At 43.1% G+C, this 26,004-nt stretch overlaps 1 protein-coding gene and 1 pseudogene across 1 annotated transcript; one reads left to right on the top strand and one right to left on the bottom strand.

Moving 5' to 3' along the window:
* Position 1: 1 nt before the first annotated feature.
* CPOX (coproporphyrinogen oxidase) lies at positions 2-18,496 on the top strand (the record flags this gene model as incomplete). Its single annotated transcript, XM_004706517.2, has 7 exons — positions 2-191; positions 3,930-4,073; positions 4,639-4,749; positions 6,131-6,272; positions 9,456-9,674; positions 15,935-16,039; positions 17,121-18,496. Coding segments are annotated over 7 exons (999 nt in total), but the record flags the coding sequence as incomplete, so codon positions are not given.
* Positions 18,497-20,911: 2,415 nt separating this feature from the next.
* LOC101659433 lies at positions 20,912-23,828 on the bottom strand (annotated as a pseudogene).
* Positions 23,829-26,004: the final 2,176 nt, after the last annotated feature.

Raw genomic sequence — 26,004 nt, 5'->3', positions numbered from 1 at the left:
GCTGGCCCGCCGCTGCAGCTGCTTCATGGCCGCGCCCGTGACCGACCTGCGCGAGCTGCGGCGGCGGCCAGGTGACATGAAGACCAAGATGGAGCTGTTGATCTTGGAGACCCAGGCCCAGGTGTGCCAGGCGCTGGCACAAGTCGACGGAGGCGCCAACTTCTCGGTGGACCGGTGGGAGAGGAAGGAAGGTGAGGAGGTCGGCTGCTAATGGAAGGTGGAGTTGGGGACAAGCGGTCAGGTTCTAGACTGCTGACCAGCTTTTGTAAAAGGTCTAGAGTGGGAGTTGGCAATGGGGCCGGCGTATCCATCCCAAAGAGGGGCCACCTGTGCTAAGAAAAAGATTGACACCATCAGGTGTGGACACCGTAAAGTGTGGGCTCAGATCCCCTCGTACCCTAGTACTGGGTAGTTGAAAATCTTCACAGTTCTGTAATGGCATCCTTAAAGATATTTGAGGAATATTTACATCCATAGTCAACGTTTGCAAATGAAGGTAAAATTTCCCTGCGTGTCTCAGCTTCTCTGTATGAGTTGACCTTTTCCACTCTTTTGGAGCTAAAAATCAAAAGCCTAACTCACCCCCATTAGGCTTCCTTCCTTTGGAGAGAGGAGGAGGAATCGACCACATGTCAACTAGTCATCCCCAGCTCGGGGTGTTATAATGTCACAATCGTCCCACTTCGTTTTCCCTGTGCACAATGTGTCATTGATTTCCATACTTCTGTATTTATCCACAGTCAGATTACAGCCTTATAGTGAAACCCCACATCTCGTACGCTTTTAAGGATTTCTGGCTTTCTAGCTGGGAATACTATAGCAACTTGTCACTAGCAGATTCTAAGCTGTAATGCTGTCACATCTATATTAAATGATGATAAATCTGGCTTTCATAGTGTTTTCCAATTTTGAAGTGTTTTCGAATGAAAACCACTGAAGCTGGTTCTCAACCTGTGAGTTGTGATTCCTTTGGGGTTAGAGCGACCCTTTCACAGGGGTCACCCGATTCCTAACAGTAGCAAAGTAGCAAGGAAAATAATTTTATGGTTTGGGGGTGGGTGACCACAACATGAGGAACTGTATTAAAAGGTGGCGGCATTAGGAAGGTTGAGAACCACTGTCTTAGACTGAGCCCTACACCATGTGACCTTGGGAAGTTACAACCTCTCCCCCTCCATTTTTCTCCCCTTTGTTTCCTCATCTGTGAATTGGAATGCTAATATACAGAGGTATTGTGATGATTCAAGGGAGTGAATATTTGTAAAGCACTTAGAATATTGTCTGATGCAGAGACAGTACGGAGATAAATTGTTTACTTGACTCGTTCTGTGATCATGGATTAGATGCTTTTCCTCCCTGGGGCCTCAGCTGGAAGAGTGAATGAAGGGTTGTGCTGGGTCATCTTAAAGTTCTCTGTGTTCCCACAACTGCTAGAACTAAAACAAACTAAGCTTGAGCCTTTGCGAAACAATTGCTCCGGTGGTAACCCAAGTGGTTTTAACAAGCAATAGCTACTTTTAGTAGCGTGCAGCACTGCCAAATACTAATGGGTGTCTCACTCATCGTTGGCGTCTGCGTGGTACAAATGGTGTACACATGTGGCTGCTAACTGAAAGGTTGGAAGTTTGAGTCTATCCAGAGGAACCTTGGAGAAAAGCCTGGTGATTTACTTCCAAAAAATTAAGGGCTCATACAACTCTTTTCACAATCCATACATACATCAACTGTGTAAAGCACATTTGTACATTCATTGCCCTCATCATTCTCAAAACATTTGCTTTCCACCTAAGCCCCTGGCATCAGCTCCTCATTTTTCTCCCTCCCTCCCCGATCGCCCCTCCCTCATGAACCCTTGATAATTTATAAATTATTATTTTGTCATGTCTCATACTGTCTGACGTCTCCCTTCACCCACTTTTCTCTTGTCTGTCCCCCAGGGAGGAGGTTACATGTAGATCCCTGTAATCGGTTCCCCCTTTCCACCCCACCCTCCCTCCACCCTCCTGGTATCACCACTCTCAGCACACAGTTCTAATCTTACACACGTGGTAGCTCCGTTAGTCAGGATGATGACAATTGGTTGTTTCACTCATAAGGTTCTGAATTCCTCTGAATTCCAGTAGCTATAGTTTTTAGTTACATGTCAACAAAATTAAAAGACAAACTGCACACTGAGGGGGAAAAATAAAACAGCACAGAGCATGTAGTAATATAGGAAACTTCCTTCAAATACATGCAGTCCTGTTTCTAGTCTTAGCTTTCCCTCGCTATCATAATTGACGGGTGCTGTTATGAACATTAAAGAGCCCTGGTCGTGTAGTGAATTACTACGCACTGGGCTGCTCGTAACCTCAGGGTCAGCAATGATAATCCACTAGCCCCTCCATGGGAGAAAGATGAGGCTTTCTGCTCCCGCAAAGATTTATAACCTCAGAAATCTACAAGAAAGTTCTACTCTGTAGACCCCCATAGGGTCTCTAAGTCAAAATTGACTCCATGCAGTGAGGTTCTTTTGGCTTATTCCAATAGCAGAAGGGGAAATATTCTAGTGCCTTATTGTTGATGATAGCAGAAGAATATAGAAGAAATGTTCATTTCTTTCTATGAAAGCCAGGGTGGATAAATAGAGAGAGACTGTAACTAGATCCTTAGGATTATGGCAAGGGAGATTGGAGGGGAATGGGGAGCTAATAATGGGTACAAGAATGAAGAAAATCTTCTAAAATAGTGATGATTACACACCACTTTAAAATAAGTATAAACCATTGAATTATCTGGCACGTGAATTACATGCCAGTTAAACTGTTTTTTAAAAAATATTCTCAGTCGGATGCAGCAATGAAACCACCCCATGGGATTTTGACTTTTTCAAACTCCCGTGTAAAAACTTGGGCGGTAAAGACATGACAAAAGAATGGAAAACGCATATTCTAAATTTTGTAAATGTCATGTCAGGCAGCAAGTTCATGGCTCGCGTGGTCTTTTTTGTGGTTTAAATGCTCTCTGCAGCCTGTCCAATTAATAAGCAAAGGCGATTATAACTCATCACAGCTCACTGAGAGCATTAGACCAAGATGGATATAAGCTGCTAACATTAAGCTAAGTCATTTTGAGGATGAACTTTCACATTAATGGGCACAACCCACTTTAAATTGGGGGCTCCTAATAGATCCAAGGTAATTGTAAAGGTCCCCTGTAAGGTTTCATACGTGCCTTTCTTGTGTTCTCATATGATTGACTGGATAGAGAATCAGAGCAACTGCGTGGAGACTGGATGGTGAACCGGGTACTCAGAGGTGTTCCCTGTTGTCGATACAAGATATGGAAGTGTTCTCATAATCTATATTGTGCTCGTGTAAGTCTTAATCCCTCTCCATGCCTCGGCCTGTATTGTCCTCTGGGACTTCATGGCTTACAATGAAAGGCAAGACTTTGGGGCTAACTACAAAGAACAGGTTTCTCCTGGTCTCCTCAGGCATCAGTCTTTCTTCTAAATCACTGAGTTGCACAGGGAGAGAGGTGACCAAAGGGCTTCCTCCCGACAAAGACAAAAATAGGCTCTAGTTTTTCTTTTATAAAAGCTAGTGCATGTGTGAACCAGAAACAGGGAATGGCATCTGACCAGACTGTCAGTTTTCTTGCTGCAGGTTTTGTAAAGTAAAACTGTCTCGGCTTCTTAAAAAAGTAAGAAATGTTCAGTTTAGAGTTGTCAGGAGGCTTCATCTTGCCCAAGATCAGCAGCCATTAGCAGCTAATGGCATACAGCTCAACTGGTTATCCAATTTTATTGTGTTTAAAAATCATACCTTATCTAGAATATCACTAATATTCCTTTGGAAATTTTAGTCCCTCCCCCACCTTCATGCAAACACTGATGGCGGTTTTGTGCATACCTTTCATGTTCTCCCCGTTTATCGCCTCATCCACAGGAGGCGGTGGCATAAGCTGTGTGCTTCAAGACGGCCGGGTTTTTGAGAAGGCGGGAGTGAGCGTTTCTGTGGTCCATGGAAATCTTTCTGAGGAAGCCTCAAGACAGATGAGAAGCAGAGGGAAAGTCCTGAAGGCTAAAGATGGTAAATCCGTTTTCACAGCTTTTGATAGTTCATGCAAAGTCCTGCCCAATTTTTTGTCTCTAGAAAATGCCATATGAATACCTAGGTCCCCTATCAGTAAGTGCCGAGGAGTAACTGGTGGTTCGCTGGTAGGATTCTTGTGTTCCGTGTGGACACCACGTTTGATTTCTGGATAGTGCACCTCAGGCACAACTCCCACCACCCATCTGTCAGGAGGCCTGGGTGCTGCTGTGATGCTGACCAGGTTTTTGTGGCACCCAGACTAAGGTAGACTAACTAGGAAGGATGATCGACTTCTGATACATCAGCCGTTGGAAACCCTCTGGATCACAATGATTCACCCGGCCATGGATGCAGGACTGGTCAGTGTTTTGTATCCTGGTGCATGGGGAAACCGTGAATCAGGGACAGGCTGAGTGGTGGTGAACAACAGTAACGATCACTTTTCCAAAAAAGGTATTTTGAGAGAAAATGGAAAACCTTTTGACAGTTGATCCAGATAACACATTGAAGCTGGTTTCTTTGCCTCCGGTGTTCTCAGCTCACTGTGTGATTGACTTTCTAGGTAAATTGCCATTTTTTGCGATGGGTGTGAGCTCTGTGATCCATCCTAAGAATCCTCATGCTCCCACGATCCACTTCAACTACAGATACTTTGAAGTGGAAGAAGCAGACGGTAAGGATCTCTCGTGCTGTGGAAACTCGTGTTGTACAAAATATGTATTTTAAAACAGGTAAGAAGACAGAAGATCTGAAAGAGTAAATGTAGTCTTCCCAGGTTTGTGCCCTGGCAGGTGCAGTGAATTATGCACTAGACTTGAACAGTGAGAAGGGTAGTGGCTGGCCTCTGACCTCTCCATGTTTTCTGCAATGTAATGTAATAATATCAGTTACACAACTGGGCTGTTTGCAAATATAAATTCACTATGCCTCAAAGAAAACCTTATGTCTGAGGCCAAGTTGAAATTACTGCTTGTGGACTGTGTTCAGATGCATTGCATGGCTGGTCCCCTGTTTGTATCAGTGGTTGACAGAGTACAGTTGATTATGCCCCTTGTAGACCCACCTGTGTCTCCCTTCAGCATGGCCAGCTGTCATCAGAGTGTGTGTACCTTGCTTTACCTACAGTGTCAGAGTGTATATACCTTGCTTTACCTACACTTCTAGACGTCTCTGCAGGTGCTGACATTTATAGTCATCCTTTTAATTGTTCATTTTGAAGCCATTCAGTTTGTTCAACCTTCTAACGTATGAAAGTTGATAAGTGGTTCTTCAGGGAGTCTCCAGGTCATACATGCTGTTAAGCACTCAGCTACTAACGGAAAGTTTGGTGGTTCAAATCCATCCAGAGATGTCTTGGTAGAAAGGTGTGGTGATCTCCTTCTGCAAGTTCACGGGGATGAAAACCCTGTGGAACACTTGTGTTCTGACACAGGGGCCATCAGGAGTCAGAATCGATTCCAAGGTAGCTTGAAAAAACAAACAGCTGGTATTGACAACCACTAAAGTGCACACATACAATTGTGGCTGTCGGCTTCTGTAGACGTGTAGTGTAGGATACCCTCTATAGGTCAGCTTTCACTTCATTGCTGTGGGTTTTATAGATGCCCTGGCCTTTCAACCCGATCAGAAGAGCAAAAACCAGACTCACTGTCATCAAGTCCATGCCGACTCGTGGCGACCCCTGTTGATTTCCGACATTGTGGCTGTTGGCAGAGTAGAAAGCCCCGTCTTTCTGTCTACAACCAGATCGTTGATTTTAGTTGTGACCTAGCCAAGGTGCTTGCAGCCAGAGTTGGGAACTATTGTCTGGTGTGCCTGTGTGGTATTTATTATTCACTGTCATGAGCATATCATTTCTCTTCCCTTATATTTGCTTTTTCTTTTTGCCTCTACCTCTGCTTTCCTGCACAGGCTTTCCTGTGGCTAAAGCTATGGTTCTGATTTTGGAATTGTCACTCATTTTGCACATAGCGAATGAAGTTGATAAATTAGGCTTGCAAACACGATCAAAAGCATGCTACATCTCATTAAAATCAAATGTGTTGACTTGGCAGGTAGCAAGCAGTGGTGGTTTGGTGGTGGATGTGACCTGACTCCAACGTACTTGAACCAAGACGATGCTGTCCATTTTCACAGGACTCTGAAGGAAGCATGTGACCCGCACGGGCCAGAGCTCTACCCCAAATTTAAAAAGTGGTAGGTAAAGGCACGGAACTTGGCATGATCCTCAAAGTCGCTGGCAAACTATATGTATATTTCTATATTTCTATCTACCTAACCTACCCCCCCCCCCAAAGGTAATGTTTTGTCACATAGCACCATGTTCAGCCTGTGAAGATTGAACTTTGCTCACCAGAACTGGAATACCATTCTCTACAGGAGTCGTTTTAATAAGTTAATTATTTAGAAATGTTAATATATTTACGTCTAGATTGCAAATTGAGTATCAGCCTTTTTGAATGCTTTAGAATGGTTTGGAATGATAGGTGTAGACCTTACAGGGGAGTGATATGTGTCTGAGAATCAGGGCTTTTTTTTTTTTTTTTACATAATTTTATTGGGGGCTCTTACAAATCTTATAACAATCCATCATTCAGTTGCATTAAGCACACTTGTGCATATGTTGCCATCAACATTTTCTTTCTGCTTGACCTCTTGGTATAAGCTCCACTTTTTTCCCCTCTCACCCTCATGAGTTTCTTTGTCAATTATATATTATTGTTATTTTCTGTCTTACACTGTTGTCTCCCTTCACCCACATTTCTCTTATTCGACTCCCTTGGGAGGGGTGGCTATATATGCAACCTCGTGATGGGTTTCCCCTTTCTCCCCCTTTCCCCCATCCCCCTACCCTAATGATAACACTACTTCCACTACTGTTCCTGAGGGATTTATCTGTCCTGAATTCTACATATTGAGAGCTCTTATCTGTACCAATGTGTGTACTCCAGTCTACCTGGATTTGTAAGGTAGAACTGGGTCATGGTAGTATGGGGGAGGGGAGGGAAGCATTCAGGAACTAAAGGAATGATGTGTGTTTCTTCGGTGCTGTACTTCACCTTGGTTGACTTGTCCCTTCTTTGTGATCCTTCTGTGAGGGGATGTCCAATTGTCTACAGATGGACTTTGAGTCTCCACTCCAACCCCCCTCTTTTGCATCGATATAATTGTTTGTCTTGGATCTTTTGATACCTGATCCTGTCGACACCTCATGATCACACAGAGTGGTGTGCTTCTTCCATGTGGGCTTATTTGCTTCCTTATCGGGCTTTTTGAATCTAGGGTGAGATGGTCACCACCTTAGATGGGAGCTACTGTCTTTTTGTTGCCATGGGGATTCAGTAGTGCTTAGAAATGATTGGAGAACTACTGAGGGGAGATGCAGTTGTATCAGAGACTTTGAACAAGAGGAAAGTAGAGTGGAAGTCTTCATTAAAGTAATGAAAGACTGGAAACATTTGCTTTATGTCAAATGAGGTCTTGGCATACATTGTTTGGAATATGAGTAAAGTTCTGGGGATTGCTTAGAGCTAATAGGCCTTCTTTAATAATAATAACCCAGAAAGCCACCCCCCTCCACTTTTTATGAAAATAATTAGGGACATTGATGTATCTTATGTAAGAGCATCAATTTCAGTTTTAAAATTACTAGAAAAAATAAAATATTTGCACATTCCCTTGATTTAACTGTACCACTGAGAGAACTACGCAGCTATAGACACCTACATGTAAGATACAGGTGTTTTATTTTGGTATCGTTCTTTTCTCTCTCCCACAAATGAGTCAGCTTCCGGGAGGAGGATTAATGGGTACTGGTTTATTCTTATTCCTACTGGTTAGTAATGTCCCTTTAGTATTATTACTTAATACAATATCTCCAAGGGCTCAAGTAGAAAGCAAATGTTTTGAGAATGATGGTGACAGCAAATGTACGAATGTGCTTGACACGATGGATGGATGGATTGTGATAACAGTTGTGCGAGCCCCCAATAAAATGATTTAAAAAAAATCTAAGATCAGGTTACGGAAAAAGAAATTCTTAGTATAATTGTGTGGTCTGTCTGCTAATGTTATAATCCCATGAAGAGACATTTTGGAATACAGGAAGCCCCTGGGCTATGAACTGGATTCGTTTCCAACTGTCTTTAAGTGGAATGTGTAGGTGAGCCCAAAAGGTGCTGAACAGTCCTTATGGAACCTGTAGGCTCGAGGCATTTTGATGATTTAAAAGCTGCATATATATCACAGAAAGTAATTGTGATGAGTTTGTTAGGAGTAAGGAGCCCTTCAAACTGTGAGGTTAGCATTTCAAACCCACCAGCCGCTCTTTCTGAGAAGGAGGCTGTCTGCTTCTGTAAAGATTAAGATCTCAGAAACTCCATGTACGGTCTCCAGGTGTTGGAATCAAATCCACGGCAGTAGGACGGGGCTGGAGGGTGGGCGGGAAGGGTTGTTTTCATCATTTCATAGGTAGGGCCTATTTATGAGTGCAGCTGTCCTAATATTGGTAACCCAGAGACCGCCTGTAATTAAAGGCTGCCTTCACCACATTGCCTAGGACATACTTTCCTAACAACGTTAATGAAACGTGCTTGTGAAGGGAAGCCAGCGAGGCACACTTGAAGTGCATTTTAACAACACATCGTTTTGGGCTTTATCTTTCTGTTGAAGCAGTCAAGGCGTTGTTAAGGTGACCTTTCAGTTTTTGTGTGTGTGCAGGTTTTCCTATTTAGGAGCCCTCATGATGTTTAGGAGGTCATCAAAAGAACTGTACTTCCTAGAGGTTAATCATTGTAGCTTCTTAGGAAACCCATGGTGGTGGACAGATTAGGAGAGACCCAAGAGCCATGGATCCTTTTGTGTGCTGCCCCCTGTGGACAACACTGGACCGGGCTGCAGAGGACGCATTCCCTGAACATTTCCTTCCCCCAGCTCTCCCCCAAGTCATGCGTGCGGAATCACATTGCTTTGCCAAGAGAAACCATAGAGGGACAACTACCCCTCTTTGGTGAGAAAAAAACCCTCCAGAGAGTTTAGGGGTGGTGGCAAGTCAGATCTAGTCAGTGTCACGGCCCTGCTGCCATCTCCTGCAAAAGCACAAGCATCACCACTTGCTTCAAGAAACACGGTATTATATTGGACTTTTGGTTTCTTTCACCGAGGTTCGTAAGAGTTTCATATCCTGTAGTAAACTCAAGTGCACTTGCCCGGTTGCTTTGCAGCCAGGAGTATGGGCCCTGTCAACACGGAGCTTATCTGTGGGAAACCTGTCCACGGCCTGAGTGTCTTCCTGCTCGATGGTAAAGGACGTTCTCGTCACCTTTCAGGTCTTTCCTCGTGCTCCCCTCTGGCTCCTCATTTGGGTGGTTGCCTTTCCAGGTGTGATGATTACTTCTTTATAGCCCACCGCGGAGAGCGGAGGGGCATCGGCGGGATCTTCTTCGACGACCTGGACTCCCCCTCCGAGGAAGAGGTGTTCCGCTTTGTGCAGAGCTGTGCCAAGGCTGTCGTCCCGTCCTACATCCCCATCGTGAAGAAGCACTGCGAGGACGCATTCACGCCCCAGGAAAAGCTGTGGCAGCAGCTCCGGAGAGGCCGGTGAGCGGGAATAGTGGTCTCCCTGCAGCTGGGGGCATAGCTGTAATCTCATCACCAAGGGTGCTTTGTTGCCCTGGATGGGTCCTTGGTAATGGACTCCTTCATAAAAACCAATCCAAACCCATCCTGCTCATAGCGGTGAGCCTCCAGTCTAGCCCGACAGACTTGGACTGCCCTTTTGGGTGGCTGACGCTGTCACCTCTAAGGAAGGAGACTGCCACGTCCTTCTCCCGTGGGTTCCCACGGCTGGCCTTTGGGATGCCCTCCCGAGAGCTTAACCAATGTGCCTCCAGCATTTCTATTTTGTTAATTCCTGGTCACAAATAGAGGGATATTGAATGAATATTAAGACACATACACAATAGTGTTAGAAGAATTGAAAAGACTATTCAGTTCACCTATATACATTCGGAGCCTTGGTGGTGTAGTGGTTATGCATTAGGCTGCATCGGTCCATTGGTCAGCAGTTCAAAACCACTAGCTGCTCTGTGGGAGAAAGACGGCTTTTTCCTCCTGTAAACAGTTAACAGTCTCGGAAACCCACAGGGGGTCACTGAGAATCAGCAATGACTCCATGGTGGTGAGTTCTTGAGTGTATCCATTAAAGGCTCATAATGGGCAGGTAGTAAATACTTACTGAATTTAATTCAACTGATTTTTTAAAATTAAATACACCATTTTATTGGGGGCTCTTACATATAACAAACCATACATCCATTATCTGAAGCAGACATGTACAATGATTGGCATCAACAATTTCTAAACATTATCTTTCTTCTTGAGCCCTCTGATATCAGCTGTTTTTTCCTCCTCCTTCCCCTCTCTGCTACCCCTGCCAATCCTTAATATATTATGGCTTGTTATTATTATTTATACATATCTTACACCAACCATTCTATCCCTTTACCTACTACTTACTAGAGTGCAGTACCTCTGGGTACTGCTGACCAATGAACCGATGCAGCCTTTCTCTCCCTTTCCTTCCCATGCCCTCCTGGAATCGTTGCTCCCATTACTGTTTCTGAGGGGGTTTGTTTTTCCTGAATTTCGTAAATTGAAAGCTCTCATTTGTGCCACTGTCTGTACATCAGTGTCGCGGAAATTGCGCGATTGGACTGAAATCATGAAGTCTGTTCACAACACACACCAGCTGTAGGCTGAGAGGTGGCCATTTAATTTTTTTTGCTGTTTCTTACATTTGAAATCAATACCTCTTTTCACCGATATTAAAGGCTTCATGAATGTTTGAATTGAAATCATACTACCAAAAATTGTATTTAAGGATAATGTTTATTAAGTATGAACTCCTTGCTAGTACCAGCTAGTCTTTTTAGACAATCTGAATCTAATTTTTTTCAGTAAACATATGAGATAGCCGTAGTTGTCATCATTTTATGGATAATAAAACAGTCTCAGGAAGTGCCCTTTCCAAGATTACACACAATACACAAATCTAAGATTTTTGATGTGGAACTAACATATCGCGACTTCCAAATGTACATTCTTTTCTGTACAAGAAGGAAATTAGGAATGAGTCAAGCCTGCTCTGTGCATTCAGCCAGGTGAATGTGGTTCAGTGACCAATTTTCAGCCGTGTTGTACCTGTGGGTTGGCTCCAAATTTGTTGTCCTACCAGACCACGTCAGTTTCTGAGTTCTGTCTCAAATAACTCTCTACCTTATGGATGTAGATTCTATAGCTTATTACATCGGCTACACAGAACTCACAGACGATACTCATAATGGTTACTCTTTCAAGGCTGCTAACACTTGTCCAAAGGACTTTACTCGGCTGTAAGCCTCAACTTGAAGGCATTCAGCTCAAATTTAGCAAACCCACCTCGTGGACTTAAGTACCCAGAGGTACTGCACTCTAGTAAGCCTCAGTCCGAAGGCATTCAGCTCCCCCAGTTAAGTGTCTAGGGCCACCCCTGTCCACAAGCCAGCCTCCTGTCCCAAAGCACTCAGCTTGCCTTGTTCTGTGGGCTGGGAGGTCCACCACTCGTCTCGCGCTCTGGCTCCTGGTGCTGCTACTGGGCCTCAGCTGTTAGTCACAGTTATCGTCTGGGTCCAGCAGGGTCACTGTTCAGGGACCTCGGGGTCCAGAAAATGTGATCTACTCCTCACTCTCTGGTAGTGAGTACTCCTCCTCACACTTGTCAGCTCATTTGATAGCCAGCAGGGTGGCGGTCAATGGAAGCCCGTGACCTGTTACTCCCGGGTGAGTCCTGACAGTGTCCTCTAGTCCTTTCCCAGACCCAGGCACTGAAAGGCTGTTTGGTGCCAGTTAGAGACTTTGGCTAGAAAAGCCAGGTTAAATAGGTCAGTGCCCCCGCAGGTTCCCATTGCCATCTTAAATGCATCCATACTTCTAATCCTTGGCCTATAAAATGGATTTTCTCACTGCATGTCAATTCTGCTCAGAACGTGGGGCAAGGAGCTTGGTGGTACAGTGATTAAAGCACTTGGCTGCAAACCACAAGGTCAGAGGCTGCACCCACCAGATGCTTCTTGTGGGCAGCTGTATTCAATCCAGTAGGGCCACCGTGAGAAAACAGGCCCCTTGACAGCAGTGGGCTTGAGCTTTCTTTTTTGGAAGAAGGTAAAGCTATTGCTCTGAAAGGACAGCTGAATTCCTGGCCCTCACACTAAAGCTATGTGATTTTTCTGTTTGCCCATGCTACCTGGCTTTCAGTTATAAACTTGAATAAGTGAGATTTGATTAAGTTTCCTCATTAGAAATTTCATGAACAGTTTATCTGGTTTGAGACATGTGTGTTTTTATGTGTCTCCATGATTCCCCTTTTTTTGTTTGTATCACTCCTTCCTCCCGTGCCTTGCACTGTGGTGTGCAGCTGGCAAAGGTGAGCATGGCGTGGGCTTTGCCCAGGGAAGCTTGCAGTTTAGGGGGAAGGCTACTTAAACCAATTCATTAAAATTCTAGGAAAGTGCAGGCTTCTAGACTTCAAATGTGCGCAAGATATCAAATGCAAAACTGATAGAATGTTTGGAATACTAATGAGTTAAAGCCTTCATAATATATGAACGATCTTAGATATGAGTCAGGTTCATTCATTGTTTTTTTCCTCTTTTAAAAATATCATTTGACGATATTTACATATTATACTTTATTTTTACAAGAAAATCTTACAGAAAGTATAGCGTTTCCATAAGCCCCTTGCTCACTTCAGCACAGTTTCCCCAGTTATTAGCATCTTGCATGCCCGTGGCACTTTCGCTGCAATTGATGAAGCAATACTTATACATTACTAGGAACGGCAGTCCTTTGTCTATATTAGGATGTATTCTGTAGGATGTATGCTGTACGGTTCTGTGGGTTTTGACAAGTGCATAATGATCGGTTTCCATCATGACAGTATCATACAGAAGAGATTCACTGTCCTTTGAAATGCCCTGTGCCCCACTGTTCATCACTCTTCCCTCCCTGCTAAACGCCAGCAGCCCCTGATCTTTGCACTGTCTGCAGTTGGAATAGAGTTGGAATCATACAATATGCAGCCTTGTCACACTGGCTTCTCACTCACGTAAGGTTCCTCCCTTGTTTTAATATCTTGATCTCCCACATTTGTTTTCCTCTCCGATTAACAACCTCCCACTGCATGGACATACCACAGTTCTTTTATCTGGTCACCTATTGAAAGTGTCGTGGTGCCTTCCGATTTGGGGCCATTGTGAATAAAGGTGCTGTAAACATTTGTGTCTAGGTCTTTGTGTGGGCATACGTTTTCCATTTTTTTGGCTGGCATTTTAGAAGTTCCATTTGGGAGTGGACTTGTCCAATGTCTTTTGAGCTAGGCAGAAATGGAGTGTGAGATTAAATTTCTGTGGTGCCGTGTGCTCACCGCTCCTCACAGAGAGCCTACTTTCTGCCACCCTTATCTCTGAGCTCTAAGGTGGCAGTACCTTCTGGGGTTGAAGATAAGCCTAGCTATTTACTGGAGGTATCAGCACTGTCTTCGTTTTCTTATACGACACTCGTAACCGCTTTGCAGTGCCCTTCCCAGTGTACTTGTCTCCAGCTGCCACCCACCACACATACCAGCTCCCTTCACTGGCTCGCCTGGTTCCCCGTTGACTAGACAGTCCCTTATTTGGCAGCTTCTTTTGTCTTTTACCCTCAATCCAATGGTTCTTTCCCTAAGCCTTTGATCTTTACTTTCACACTCACCTTTTCTCCCACCCACCCATAAGACAAAAGAAGAGAAAAATGTTAATAAATTTTTATTTCTTAAAAAATTTTTTTTTTTGGTCAGGGGCAAGAGAAAGAGAATAGGATTTGGAGCGTTTAGTTAATTTGAAGGAAATGGTGGAAGTCCATACTTGGCAGGCAGCTCAGAGAGGATGCTGTATGGGAAGAATCATTTAGATTAGATCTAGGTGAGACCTGGTGGGAGTCAGAGGGCTTAACAGAGGGAATGGGCACCTTTCACTCAAGAAGTTAAAGGAGCTGAAGACCTGACAGTAAAGAGATTAAGTGAGCCAGAAGCAGTTAATTCAAGGAGCTTCTGACAAGGGTCTCCATGGTAGGTCTTTGTACATGTTGACAGAAAACCGTGACCATTCGGAAATGACAGTCATTTCAGAACATTAACATGAGGGGTGAAAAAGGTGACCAAGAGACTGACATTTTCTTTTTTTTTTTTTTAATCATTTTATTAGGGGCTCATACAACTCTTATCACAATCCATACATACATCAATTGTGTAAAGCGCATTTGTACATTCATTGCCTTCATCATTCTCAAAACATTTCCTCTCCACTTAAACCCCCGGCATTAGGTCCTCATTTTTCCCCTCCCTCCCTGCTCCCCCCTCCCTCATGGGCCCTTGATAGTTTATAAATTGGTATTTTGTCATATCTTGCCCTGTCCGACGTCTCCCTTCACCCACTTTTCTGTTGTCCGTCCCCCAGGGAGGAGGTCACATATAGTTCCGGAGACTTACATTTTCTTCCTGGAGTCTTAGTCAAGAAATCATTGAAAGGTTTCTCTTAGATTATCTTTTGAGATGAGTGTGAAGAAGGTATTAGTTACTAATGCACAACATTCCGTAAATAGTGAATAAATGGTAAAGACTAAGAAAGGACCCAGGATATAGTGTATTTGGATTTTTGTAGGGCTTTTTTAAAGTTTCTGTGAAAAAAAAAATTCAAGTGCTCTGCGGGTTTAGAAAATTTCTTGATTTTGTGGACTTAAAGAAGCCCATCATAGTGCTCAGCTGTTACAGGACAGAGTGGGCATCTTTCCTGAAGACTACCGCCTGTGACACTCTGTGGAGTAGTTTTACCTTGTTCTAAAGGGTCGCTGTGAGTCAGAATCAGCTCAAGCAGATTGAACTTAAAAGCAGGAACCAAAGGAATCAATATTAATATCTGAGAAAATGTTCGATCAAGTGAGTAGTTTGTGAGTGAGTTGAGAAGTGATTTGAAGGAGGAAATATTTTGACATTTTCAGATTTGTGGATCATTCTAAATTTTCGAGGGAGCAGAAGTTATCCTTCTGAAATGGGGAGGAACACCCACTTTACAAAGGATACCCTGATGTTGGATGCTGGATGGAGTCTAGAACTTACTCTGTGGTCGTTAATAGGAAGCTAATGTTTCAGACCAAATTCCTCCTGATGTCAAAGAACATTTTTCTGGAAAATAAAAAGCTGAGTCCCGTGATGCAAACACACATTGTATGACTGTTATTAATATGCAGGAAGACTGCATTGTATGAGTACAATGATGTATTTACTCTAAGAAAAGGGGCGCATCAAAACATAATAGTTTTTAAGACATTGCTGTTAGCTATACCTGGTTTTCCGAATATAAACGTTTTGCACTGTCTTTGTAAAAGTGCTTTCTTATTTACAGGCAGAGAGAGGAAACCTTGACTGAAACGTCTCGGACACGGGCAGTACCAGCAGGAGCTGTGCTGTCGTGAGAAAGGACAAGAGCTCTTTTGCTTTACTGCCCGTGGTGCCTTCGAGTTTGCAGCTGTGTGTCCGCTCTGTTTGTGTACCAGAAAACATAACCACCTTGTTTTATAACGGTTTCGTGCGGCCCAGACTCTCTACCCTATTGTCTGGTGGAGAGAATACCCATGATTCATTCTCGCCCAGATGGAGAAAATGCTGTGGATTCTGAGCCAGCTCCATCTGCTTGGGGTGGGGAGTGGGGGAGAGGGAAGAGGCCGTTCCTCTTCTTTCAGTATTTACATGCGAGTTACCCTAATGCTCGGTGATGTCCCCATGGCAGATATGTGGAGTTTAACCTGCTCTATGATCGGGGCACAAAGTTCGGGCTCTTCACTCCAGGATCCAGGATCGAGAGCATCCTGATGTCGTTACCTCTGACCGCCCGGTAAGGAGATGATGTAAAGCATCTATGCCTGCTCTCAATGCCCCCACAAATATGAACGTTGACACCCCAAATGTCTAATCTCGGGCTTAGTCGGACTTGAGTATTGATTTTAGAGGAAAATGAAGGCCACACAATTATGGAAAATCAAGTTGCGTTTTTCAGGGGTACAGGATGAATGGCACTGCTTTGTGTGTGAGAACAGGAGGAGGAGGAAAATGAGAATGTGGAGTTGGGTGGGGGCTGCCAGCAGGAGTGTCTGCTTAAGCTTCTCTACCCAGTACATTTCTGGGACGAGCTATGGGGCAGGCACGTTTATTTGAACACATCAACATTTTAAACTCATCTGTGTAAGAAAGGACTGTTCCAACTTGTCCAGGCTGAGGAATTACATCTGTGCAAAGCAAGGACAGAGAGGTTAGTACGGCAGCATTCTCTCTCTGCTTAGCATGCCCTGGAGTGGACCTTCGTACGTGCTCGGCTGTTCATTTGTTTAGAGAATTTGAGAGCCACGGGTCTATTTTTGTGAGTGCCGTTAGGATGATGGCCTCAAGACGTGCAGCTGTCCTCTTGGCTGTAAGCCCTTGAGAGTGATGTGCGCCCAGCCTGCAGTCAGAAAGATGAGGAAGAAGTGCCTGCGCTTGCCTTACTGGATGACCTCAGAGGTCTGCTTGTCCTTGCTGCTTTGTGCCTGCACGAGGGCACCCAGTGATTTCAGGATCCCCTGCCTTGGCGAGAGCAAGATCACACACATCACTGTCATGTGTTCCAGCCACCCGACAGGGCAGAAGTACACACAGGCGATGAGTCCTTAGGGCTCGCAGTGGTCTGACCAACCTCTAGTGACAGTGCGGATCCCAAGCTGCAGGTGCAGGCTGATTAGGGACTAATCCCTTGTTCTTTGGCAGACAATGAACAGGACAAAGAAGTGTAAAGTGTTTTTCATTCTTTGTAGAATTTTTCAAGTCTTTAGAAATGTTTTAATTACCTTGCAATAAGAAGTATAGAGGTCTGTGTGTCAGACATACGTGTGTCATTTGTTCTTCTTCTTATAGTTCTTACCTTCTGTTGTGGTCCTGCACAGGTGGGAATACATGCATTCACCCCCAGAGGACTCCAGAGAAGCTGAGATTCTGGAAGTTCTGCGCCAGCCACGGGACTGGGTGCATTGACGCAGAGCAGTTGTGCTGGGCCTGGGGGACACACCGGGTGTGCCCTCACTCTTTGCAACAACGGGACCAGAATGTAGCAGTCTGTGACTTGTGCCTTAGTGTTTCTCAGTCTTCCACCTCCTTGTAAAATGTGTTTAAAACACCACAACTTCCTGTTAGACACTGCAAGTGTTGTGCTGTAATAGGGCCGCTTGTTCCTTCGAGCCATTTAGCTTATATAGAAATGAAATACTTTAAAAATAATTTTATATGACTAGCTTTGAAAATAGGGCACTGAATTGATAGATACCGTGTAAAGGGAATCTACATATTATGGTTTACATCACAAAGCTTCTCATATTACCTTTTGTTTCCTATGTTTTTTAAAGTTTCATTTTTTACCACGGAAACCTCTTATCGTGGGACAAGTTTTGTTTTCATTAATTCAGTGAAATGGACTTTCTGGTCATTTTAGCAAGTAGCTTGAAACTGAGGTTCAAGTCTTAGCTTGTTGTTTCTGAAGTTTCTTGACTTATAATGTTTATATTTTATATAACTTGAGACCATAATTTAAAAATATTCCTTTTTATTACTATATGTAATTCGGAAAACTTGATATTTTCTTACTTGCTGCTTGTGGTACAGTCCAGTGATTATTTGTAGTTGTTAACTTCTATAATGGTATTATTGGTATTCAAATAAGGATGTCTAAATTGTCATTTTGAATTTTGTAGACCTGTAATTTGCTAATATTGGGATTCTCTGGACTATTGAAACTTATATCCCTGGATTCTGATACTTACATTTTTTTGGTTGTAGAGTTTTACATGGAAACTTAGCCAAGAATTATGCAAGCAGCATTGTGAATTTAGGGAAGTTTCTCATTTTGGGAATGAGTGGAGAAATGCTTTTGTTTTCTTGTAGCAGCTATTATAACTAATTTGAAAAACATGTATAGGCATGTTATAATAGATATTGTTTTGGTAATATGGAGTAGCTGAAATTACCATTTTTTTCAAAATGAAATTTGTATAAAAAGAGATTCTTACCGTTACTCATAAGAGAAAATTCCAACAGAATTTATAATATGAGGAGTATTTATGCAATTATGTGAATGTATTGTTTTCAGTCATGCGAGTTGAAGTCTGTAAGGAAAATACCTTCTAGTTATTAGGAATTATTTTAGAAGATGGTGAAAATATGCTAGTGTGTGACTCCTTAGGGACTAGAAAAATGTATGAGATTCACTATACTTTAATACTTCAACTGTTTTACAAGAATCCACTAATAAATTTTATTAGAAAAAAGATTAAGAAATGTTTGCATTCTTCCTTTTGGTTAGTATAATTGATATAAGGAAGATACAAATAGTTGTTAGTACTGAAATTGTCTTTCTTCATTCTTTTTGTTCTTGTCAGTTGCCACCGTGTCGATTTTAACTCACAGCAACTGTGTACAGTGGAACAAAACCCTGCCTGGCCCGGTCTTTCCTCACAGTTGCTCCTGTGCTTGAGCCCATTTCTGTAGCTGCTGGGTCAGCCCATCTCGGCAAGAGCCTCCCTCCTTTTCCCGGCCCCTCTGCGATACCAAGGGTGATGTCTCTCCTGACAACATGTGCAAAGTATGTGTGTAAGACAAAGTCTCGCTCTCCTTGCCTCTAAAGAGCACTTGGCGGTATGTCTTTCAAGACAGATTTGCTGGTCCTTGGCAGTCCATGGTACTTTCAGTATTCTCCGCCAGCCCTATAATTCACTTTTAGGAGTGAAAAATAGTCATTAGACACCCATAGAGTTTCTAATCTGCTACATGTGCGGTCATCATTTCTTGGAATCTACTGGGTTGATTCTTTGGTATTTGGTGTGGTCCTTTGGTATTTACCCAAAAGAAATAAAAATTTCAGTTTTGTACCGAGTTTTCGGTGGCAGCTTTAGTCATGATAGCCACAATTTGAAAATAGCTCAAATGCCTTTCATCGGGTGAACAGATACAGCAATTATATCCATATCTGACAATACTATTCCATCAAAAGGAACAAATTCAACAAATGCAATGACATGAATGAATCTCACAACCATGTTGCGGGAGAGGAAGAGGACACGCATGTGCAGTTCCTGTGTGGCTCCACGATGTGCAAACTTGGATGAGGTAAGGTGCTAACAAGAAGCAGAGCCTGGGTGCTAAGGGTGAGGATGGGCAAAAGGAAGCGCTTTAAAGGGGAGGCACGTTTTTGAGCTGGTGGGAATGTTTTGTCCGTTCATTGTGGTGGTGGTTACAGGACTGTGCACTTATCAAAACACATCAAACTTGATGATGAGTAATGATATTTAAAATCAGTCAATTTTATTGTGTGTAAACTAGACCTCTGTGAAGCCACTAAAATGAAGAATAAAAGCAGAATATAGAAACGTAGGAACAAATGTTCAAACAGAATACTCCTTTTAAAACGAAGTCTCTTAGCAGGTAGGTCTGATAGCCTACATCTTTTCTTTAAGGTTGTTGGATGCTGGCCACTAAGATGACATTTAAAACTTTTTTCTGTGACTTTGATTTCCATGCTCTTCAATAAGCAAATAATTTTCATTATAGGAGAGGAAAAATAAAACAATTGTATAGCTATTGAAAATTAGATCCTTCTATTGCTTAAAGTGAATCTTCCTTTCAAATTCTTAATTTTCTTTCAAATTCAAATTCTGGACCTACTCAGGCTGTACTTCAACTGGCTTGACCTGCATTTCTTAGCTCTGAGGTCACCTGACCCTGAATATCTGGCTTCTGCTGTCTCTTGCCTATATAGGAAGGAGGGTTTGAAATGTTTTAGAGCAAATCTCCAACCAGGACTTTCTAGTGACCACATTAGTACTTCCACATCTACTGCCATTTAAAAGGAGAGAGAACAAGTCATATCAAAATTTCAAAGAGATAAGTAGGTACAAAACAGTATTAAAATTTATGTAATCTCATCACCACTGATAATCCTTATCAACATATTTAATGTTTCTTCCAGACACATTTCTTATTTACATCTGAATAATAAACAGTGTTTTAAACTAATAGGCCGAGTTTTAGATGTCAACCAAGTACATCTAAATCATTTTAGTGGTTTTATAGTTTTTTTTATTTTACCTTGCTAACGTGTGCACTTCCATTTTGACATTTGGCTTATTTTCCAGTGTTTCACTATCGTAGATAACATTTTGTTAGTAAAGTCCGATCTATTAAGGAAATATAAACCAAAAAGCCCAAACAGACTACCTGCCATCAGATTGATGCTCACAGTAACCTTATAGACCAAGTAGAACTAGCCCTTTGAGTTTCTGAGACTGTACTCTATAGGGGTAGAAAGTCTTTACGTAAATTCACCTTATAGGTGAGCAGTTAGATGAATGTTGACAAACGCATGCCACCATTTAAGCTCCGCCATAATAAAACCATTCTCACCAGTCCCCCAATTCCTTCTCTCCCCTTCATAGTCCTCCATCTCCAGGGAAATTGCTCGTCTGTTTTCTGTCCTATAGTTTGGCCTGTTTCAGAAGGTCATGTAAATGGACTCATACAGTATGTAACTTTCTGGAGTCTGACTTCTTTCACTTAGCATAATGCATTTGAAATGTATTCATTTTATATGTACTGGTCGCTTTGTCAGCATTAACTTGATGGCAGTGAGTTCTTTTGTTTTTGTTGGTGGTGGGCAGTCATTTTTCTTTGGCAGACTCAATTCACTTTATTATTTTTTATATAAAATCGACTCTGTGGTAGTCACCGCTGGTGCCTGGGTCCTCGGCACGGAGACTCTGGTGTGGGTCTTTACAATAGTGAATTCCTGGTAGGGAGACTTGGTGAACACTGTCTCTTTCCAGAGGTCAGGGGTCAGATAGGGGTAGGTCTTGGAGATGGCATCAAAGGTGGCCTTGGTGAAGTTGCTCAGGGTGGCTGTGCAGCCCCTAGCCGAGGTATAGCAGTCATCAATCCCTGCCACCATCAGCAGCTTCTTGGGCACAGGGATTGAGACGATGCCGGTGCCCCTGGGGTCAGGGATGAGATGTACCAGCACAGACCCACAGTGGCCGGTCACCTTGCAGGGGACTCTTGTGGGGCTTGCCGATCTTGTCCCCTCAGTAGCCTCACCACATGGGGACAATGGACAATTTGGCCAGGATGATGGCCCTGTGGATGGCGACTTCCTTGGAGCACTTGACACCTAGGCCAATGTGGCCGTTGTCCCCGATGGCGACAAAGGCCTTGAACCTGGTCCATTGGCCAGCTTGGGTCTGCTTCTGCCCAGGCATGATATTTAGGACCTCATCCTTGACCATCCAGGAAGAAGTCAATGATCTCAGACTCACTGTGATGGGCAGGGTGAATAGGTAGATCTCCTTCAGGGACTTGATCTTCATATCCTTGATCAGATGACTCAGCTTGGTGACAGAGGCTTTGCCTCTGCCAGCTCCGTGGCCCCAACCATGGCCATGACCATGTCCTCGCTAGCCGCTGCGGGAACCTCCTCAGAAGCTGCCACGAGCTCCCGCCCCCCGGCCCCAGGCCCCCCAGGCTCTCCCTCTGCACTGGCATCAGGTGTCATTTGGTGTTTGCTTGGAGAAGAAATGGTGGAGAGTCACTTTTCAATTGCTCAATATTAGTATTCAACAGTTGATGAATTTGGGGGATGATTCAAGTTTGGGGAAGATATTAACATAAATAATACTTGATTGAATATCAAGTAGTCACAACTCGTGGTGTGTAGATCACCGAACAGTGCTTGCTGAAAGTGGACAGCACTGGAAGCACTTAGCTGAAGCTGCAACTTGATTGACAAGAAATTAATGAAAGCTTTTTAAAATGTTTTTATTTTCTGTGTATAAGAAAGAAGTTTACATACAAGAACAATTGAGTAAGAGAAAACATCCCAGCCCAGTCCAGATATTAGCCCATATGTCTGATACCAAATTATAAAGTCCTCTTCAGACTCACAAAACACATGCAATGATGCTGAGTGCAGGAAGATCACAGGCCAGTGGGTGGGAAGTCTTGTGGATCCAGTGGTGTAAGCATCTCAGTGCTGGCAGGGGTTTCCACGTGGCTTCTCCAGCTCAGGGCACTAGTGTAGTTCCATGTGTAGCTGCAATGTCGCAGGGAGTGAGCAGAGAAAGTATCTCCCGCCTCCAGGGAGGAAAATACCTGAATTCCTAGAATCCTCAGGGGAAGGCTATACCCACATAGAGGCCTTATTGGCTAAACAATGATTGACAGGCTAGACTCCACCCCTTCACATAATCTCAGATATAACTGATTATATAACTATCAAAGATGTTTACTTGTGGTTTATTGACTATGCAAAAGTATTTGACTATGTGTATCTTAAAATTTGGGGGTAACATGGCAAAGAATGGAATTTCCAGATGATTTAATTGTTCTTATGTAAAACCCATAATGGACTAAGAGGCAAGTTGTTCAAACAGAAGTAGGTACTGAATAGATTAAAATCTGGAAAGGTGTACATTAGGGTTGTTGTGGGATATAAACAGACTTTCCCCAGTTTTGTCTCCCCCAAATATATGCCTATCCTAAGAGGTTGTTTGCCAGGACAAGGTGGGAGGTCAGATGCTTAGAGATATTCTCCCTGTAGGCATCCAGAGCAATCAGACACTATTGTTTAATCCCACCATAGGCGGGTCTCACTCCCTGCTGTTGAGGGCAGTAGATTCCACTCCATAAGTCAAGTCTCTAGCTCAAGGACAATCAAGGTTATGCTCCATCTTGAGTCTAGGATCCGCCCATCTTGTCACATGTGTACCCCTGATCCCTCCTCTTCCTATTGCGTATGCACCCCTAGATTGTTCCCCTCCCATTATTGTATTGCCTTTGTTACAACCTCTTCCTTGATGTATGTCTTTACCTGTAATCAGGGGGCTTCCATGCCCCGCAAAAGATATATAAGCTTTGGTTAGAAATAAATCAGTCTCCCTCGTGTTCCTCCTGGTCTCCGGATTTCCACGTGGACCACCAAAAAGGGCTGAGGTGAGTTTGCTACCATGTTATGTGTCTGAATCTTCATTTTACTCTCTTCTATCTCTTATTCTCTATGACTTTACTGTAATCTCTACATATCATCGCTGTAAAATTGTGCCTGCCAGGCCTATGATGATTTGTTAGGGGCTGGCTCCCCTGACAGGTTGTAAACCTTCACCATATTTACTCAGTTTGTATGCTGGGCAAATAATCCAAGAAACGACTCCATGGAGAAGAAGGCAGCATACGACTGGAGGATCAAGTAGTCACAGCTCGTGGTGTGTCGATCACCCAACAGTGCTTGCTGAAAGTGAACAGCACTGGAAGCACTTAGCTGAAGCTGCAACTTAATTGACAAGAAATTAACAAATTGGGTCAATTTGCATGTTAGATAGAAGGGTAGGCGGATGACAATAGATAAGGAGGTGGCTCTAGAAGCCCAATGCTGAAAGCAAGGACTCTCCTCACCAAACTGGAAAATGGAAGCAATGTTGATTAGACCTGAACCTGGAAGAATCAATTTGAAGACTTTTGTATGCAGTAGCTTTATTTACTTCCTGATTAATAGTGGAGACATTCACCTGTTCCAGCTTTGTGGATCTAATGTAATACACCTCCAGCCGAGTTGCCCCCATGGCAGAGTCGATGTTGCAGCTCTCAGTACAAAGCCAATCTGATTTCCTAAATGGTTGTACTGATGCCAATTTGTTGAAACCACATAGGGTGGATGATGCTAGATTTTTTTTGTTCAAACAGATTTCAAATGTGAAGGGTGGAGGATTTTTCAAAATAGTGACTAAGCATAGCTCTTAGAGTAGAACCCATCAAATTGATGGGAAGATGGAATGCACTCTAATTACCTTGCTCAGCAGGTATATGTCAGTGCATGTGCAAGATAAAACCACCTATAGAAACAGGTTTGTCAGGTTTTCTGTTGTATAACTTGGCTTCTGGCAGTAATACAGGGGAATTTAGTAAAGCCATTTGCACATGCCTAAGCTTCACACACTCATTTAAACATATTAATTTAGGTTTATTATGAGATTACAATTGTACATATGTATGTTTTAGGGAATAAGGGCTAAATGTTTAAAGTGAGACTTCAAGTTCATAATACCTGTGGCAGGGATAATAAAAGACAGTCTTGAAAATAATATCTAAATGGACTTGGAAGGGATAACAGTTTGTGCAGAGAACCAAATAATATTAAGCTTGAAACCACAAAATATGACAACAATGTTACTTAAACAAATACTGACAGGCTATTTATTAATAAGCTAGTAAGCAATACAAATAGTATGACTCTCCTTACATATGTTGTACTAAGTCGAGTGTGCATTGAATCCGGATGGTGTTTAATACAGACAAGAGCAATTGCTGTCGCTGTTATTGTCTAGTTGCTGTGTAGTTGGCGCTCACTCACAGCAATCTTATGTTTAATAGAAGGACTCATGGCAGGATCTGGAGCCGTCTTCACAATTGCTGCTATGTTTGAACTCATGATTGCAGCCATCAATCCTCAAGAAGGGGCTCCCTCTTTATCGCTGACCCTCTCCCCCTAGTCCAAAAAAGTATTTTTGAAGATTGGGAAACTGGTCATGGAAGGATAGACACAAGAATAGCTGGCAGCTGCCTTAGCAAAGGCCAGATGGGACAGAATTCAGAGAATGTTCAGAAAAATGGTGATTGGTGGGAGGATGTTGGAGGATGAAGTGCATGGTAGGAAGGTAGCAGAAGATTGTAAAGATTGTACAGATCAAATGGTGGATTGCTTTGACTGTCAGGCTGAGTTTACAGTCTTCTTGGTAGGAGAAGAGGAGCTTCAAAGATTTGCTGGAGTAGAGATAATGTGACTGAGGAAAATGATTCTGAAGGGAGGGAGAATGACCACAGGGAAACAGAGTGTTGCACACGTTTAGGTGAGAGACAGTGACAGGAAAATAGGATGTAGGCAAGACCAGGAAGTCAAGAGACCATTCAAAAGCAAATTTATCAGGATTGGATTAGGGCAGTGGAAGATAGTCAATTTGGCTTTATGGCTCAGACTGTGAGACTCCTTGTGGCAGTTTTTAAAAATGACCACACGTTTTTTGATGTTCCTTTTACTGACATTGAACAACTCAATGTCATCAAGTTTATTCTGAGTCTGCCACTCTGCAAGACTGGGTAGAACTGCCCATGTGGGTTTCTGAGACTGTGACTATTTACAGGGATAGAAAGCCTCATCAGTCTTCTGAGGAGCAGCTGGTGGTTTTGAACTATTGACTTTGTGGTTAACAACACAACACTTACCCACAACAGACATTTGGTCCAATTTCCTTCTATTGAATCTTGGGTTGCTCATAGTGACTCACTTACAAGCATTGCAATGTAGATGAAGCATTGCAATGTAGATGTAGATGAGAAAAGAAGACCTCTGAGGTCAGATCAGATCAAAGTACGCTGTTTCTACCATTGTGATGGTTACTTTTACATGTCAACATGGCTAGGTGATATCGCCGTTATTTGTCAAGCAGTGGTCTGTATGTATTGTGGAATACCCACATGGGATTAAATTAGATCCATAATGTAAGCAGACCCCAACCAATCAGAGCAAAAAACGGAGTTGCCCCTAGGGTGTATTCTGCTTCTGGACTATAAATTGACAAGTTGCTAGGACTCTACACTCTTCATCTGATTTATGAATTCTGGGACATGAACTTCTCGCTTCTCCAAAATTGTGTAACAAACCCAGGGACAAGGGAACAACAAGCGATCCAAATTGGTGGGGAGGTGGGTGTGGGAGACCTGGTAGGGCATGATCAAGGGGAA

Source organism: Echinops telfairi, unplaced genomic scaffold (assembly GCF_000313985.2).
Source record: "Echinops telfairi isolate 266 unplaced genomic scaffold, ASM31398v2 ScPeMD7_6;HRSCAF=24_1, whole genome shotgun sequence".
NCBI lineage: Eukaryota > Metazoa > Chordata > Mammalia > Afrosoricida > Tenrecidae > Echinops > Echinops telfairi.
This window is presented reverse-complemented; position numbering and strand designations above follow the sequence as displayed.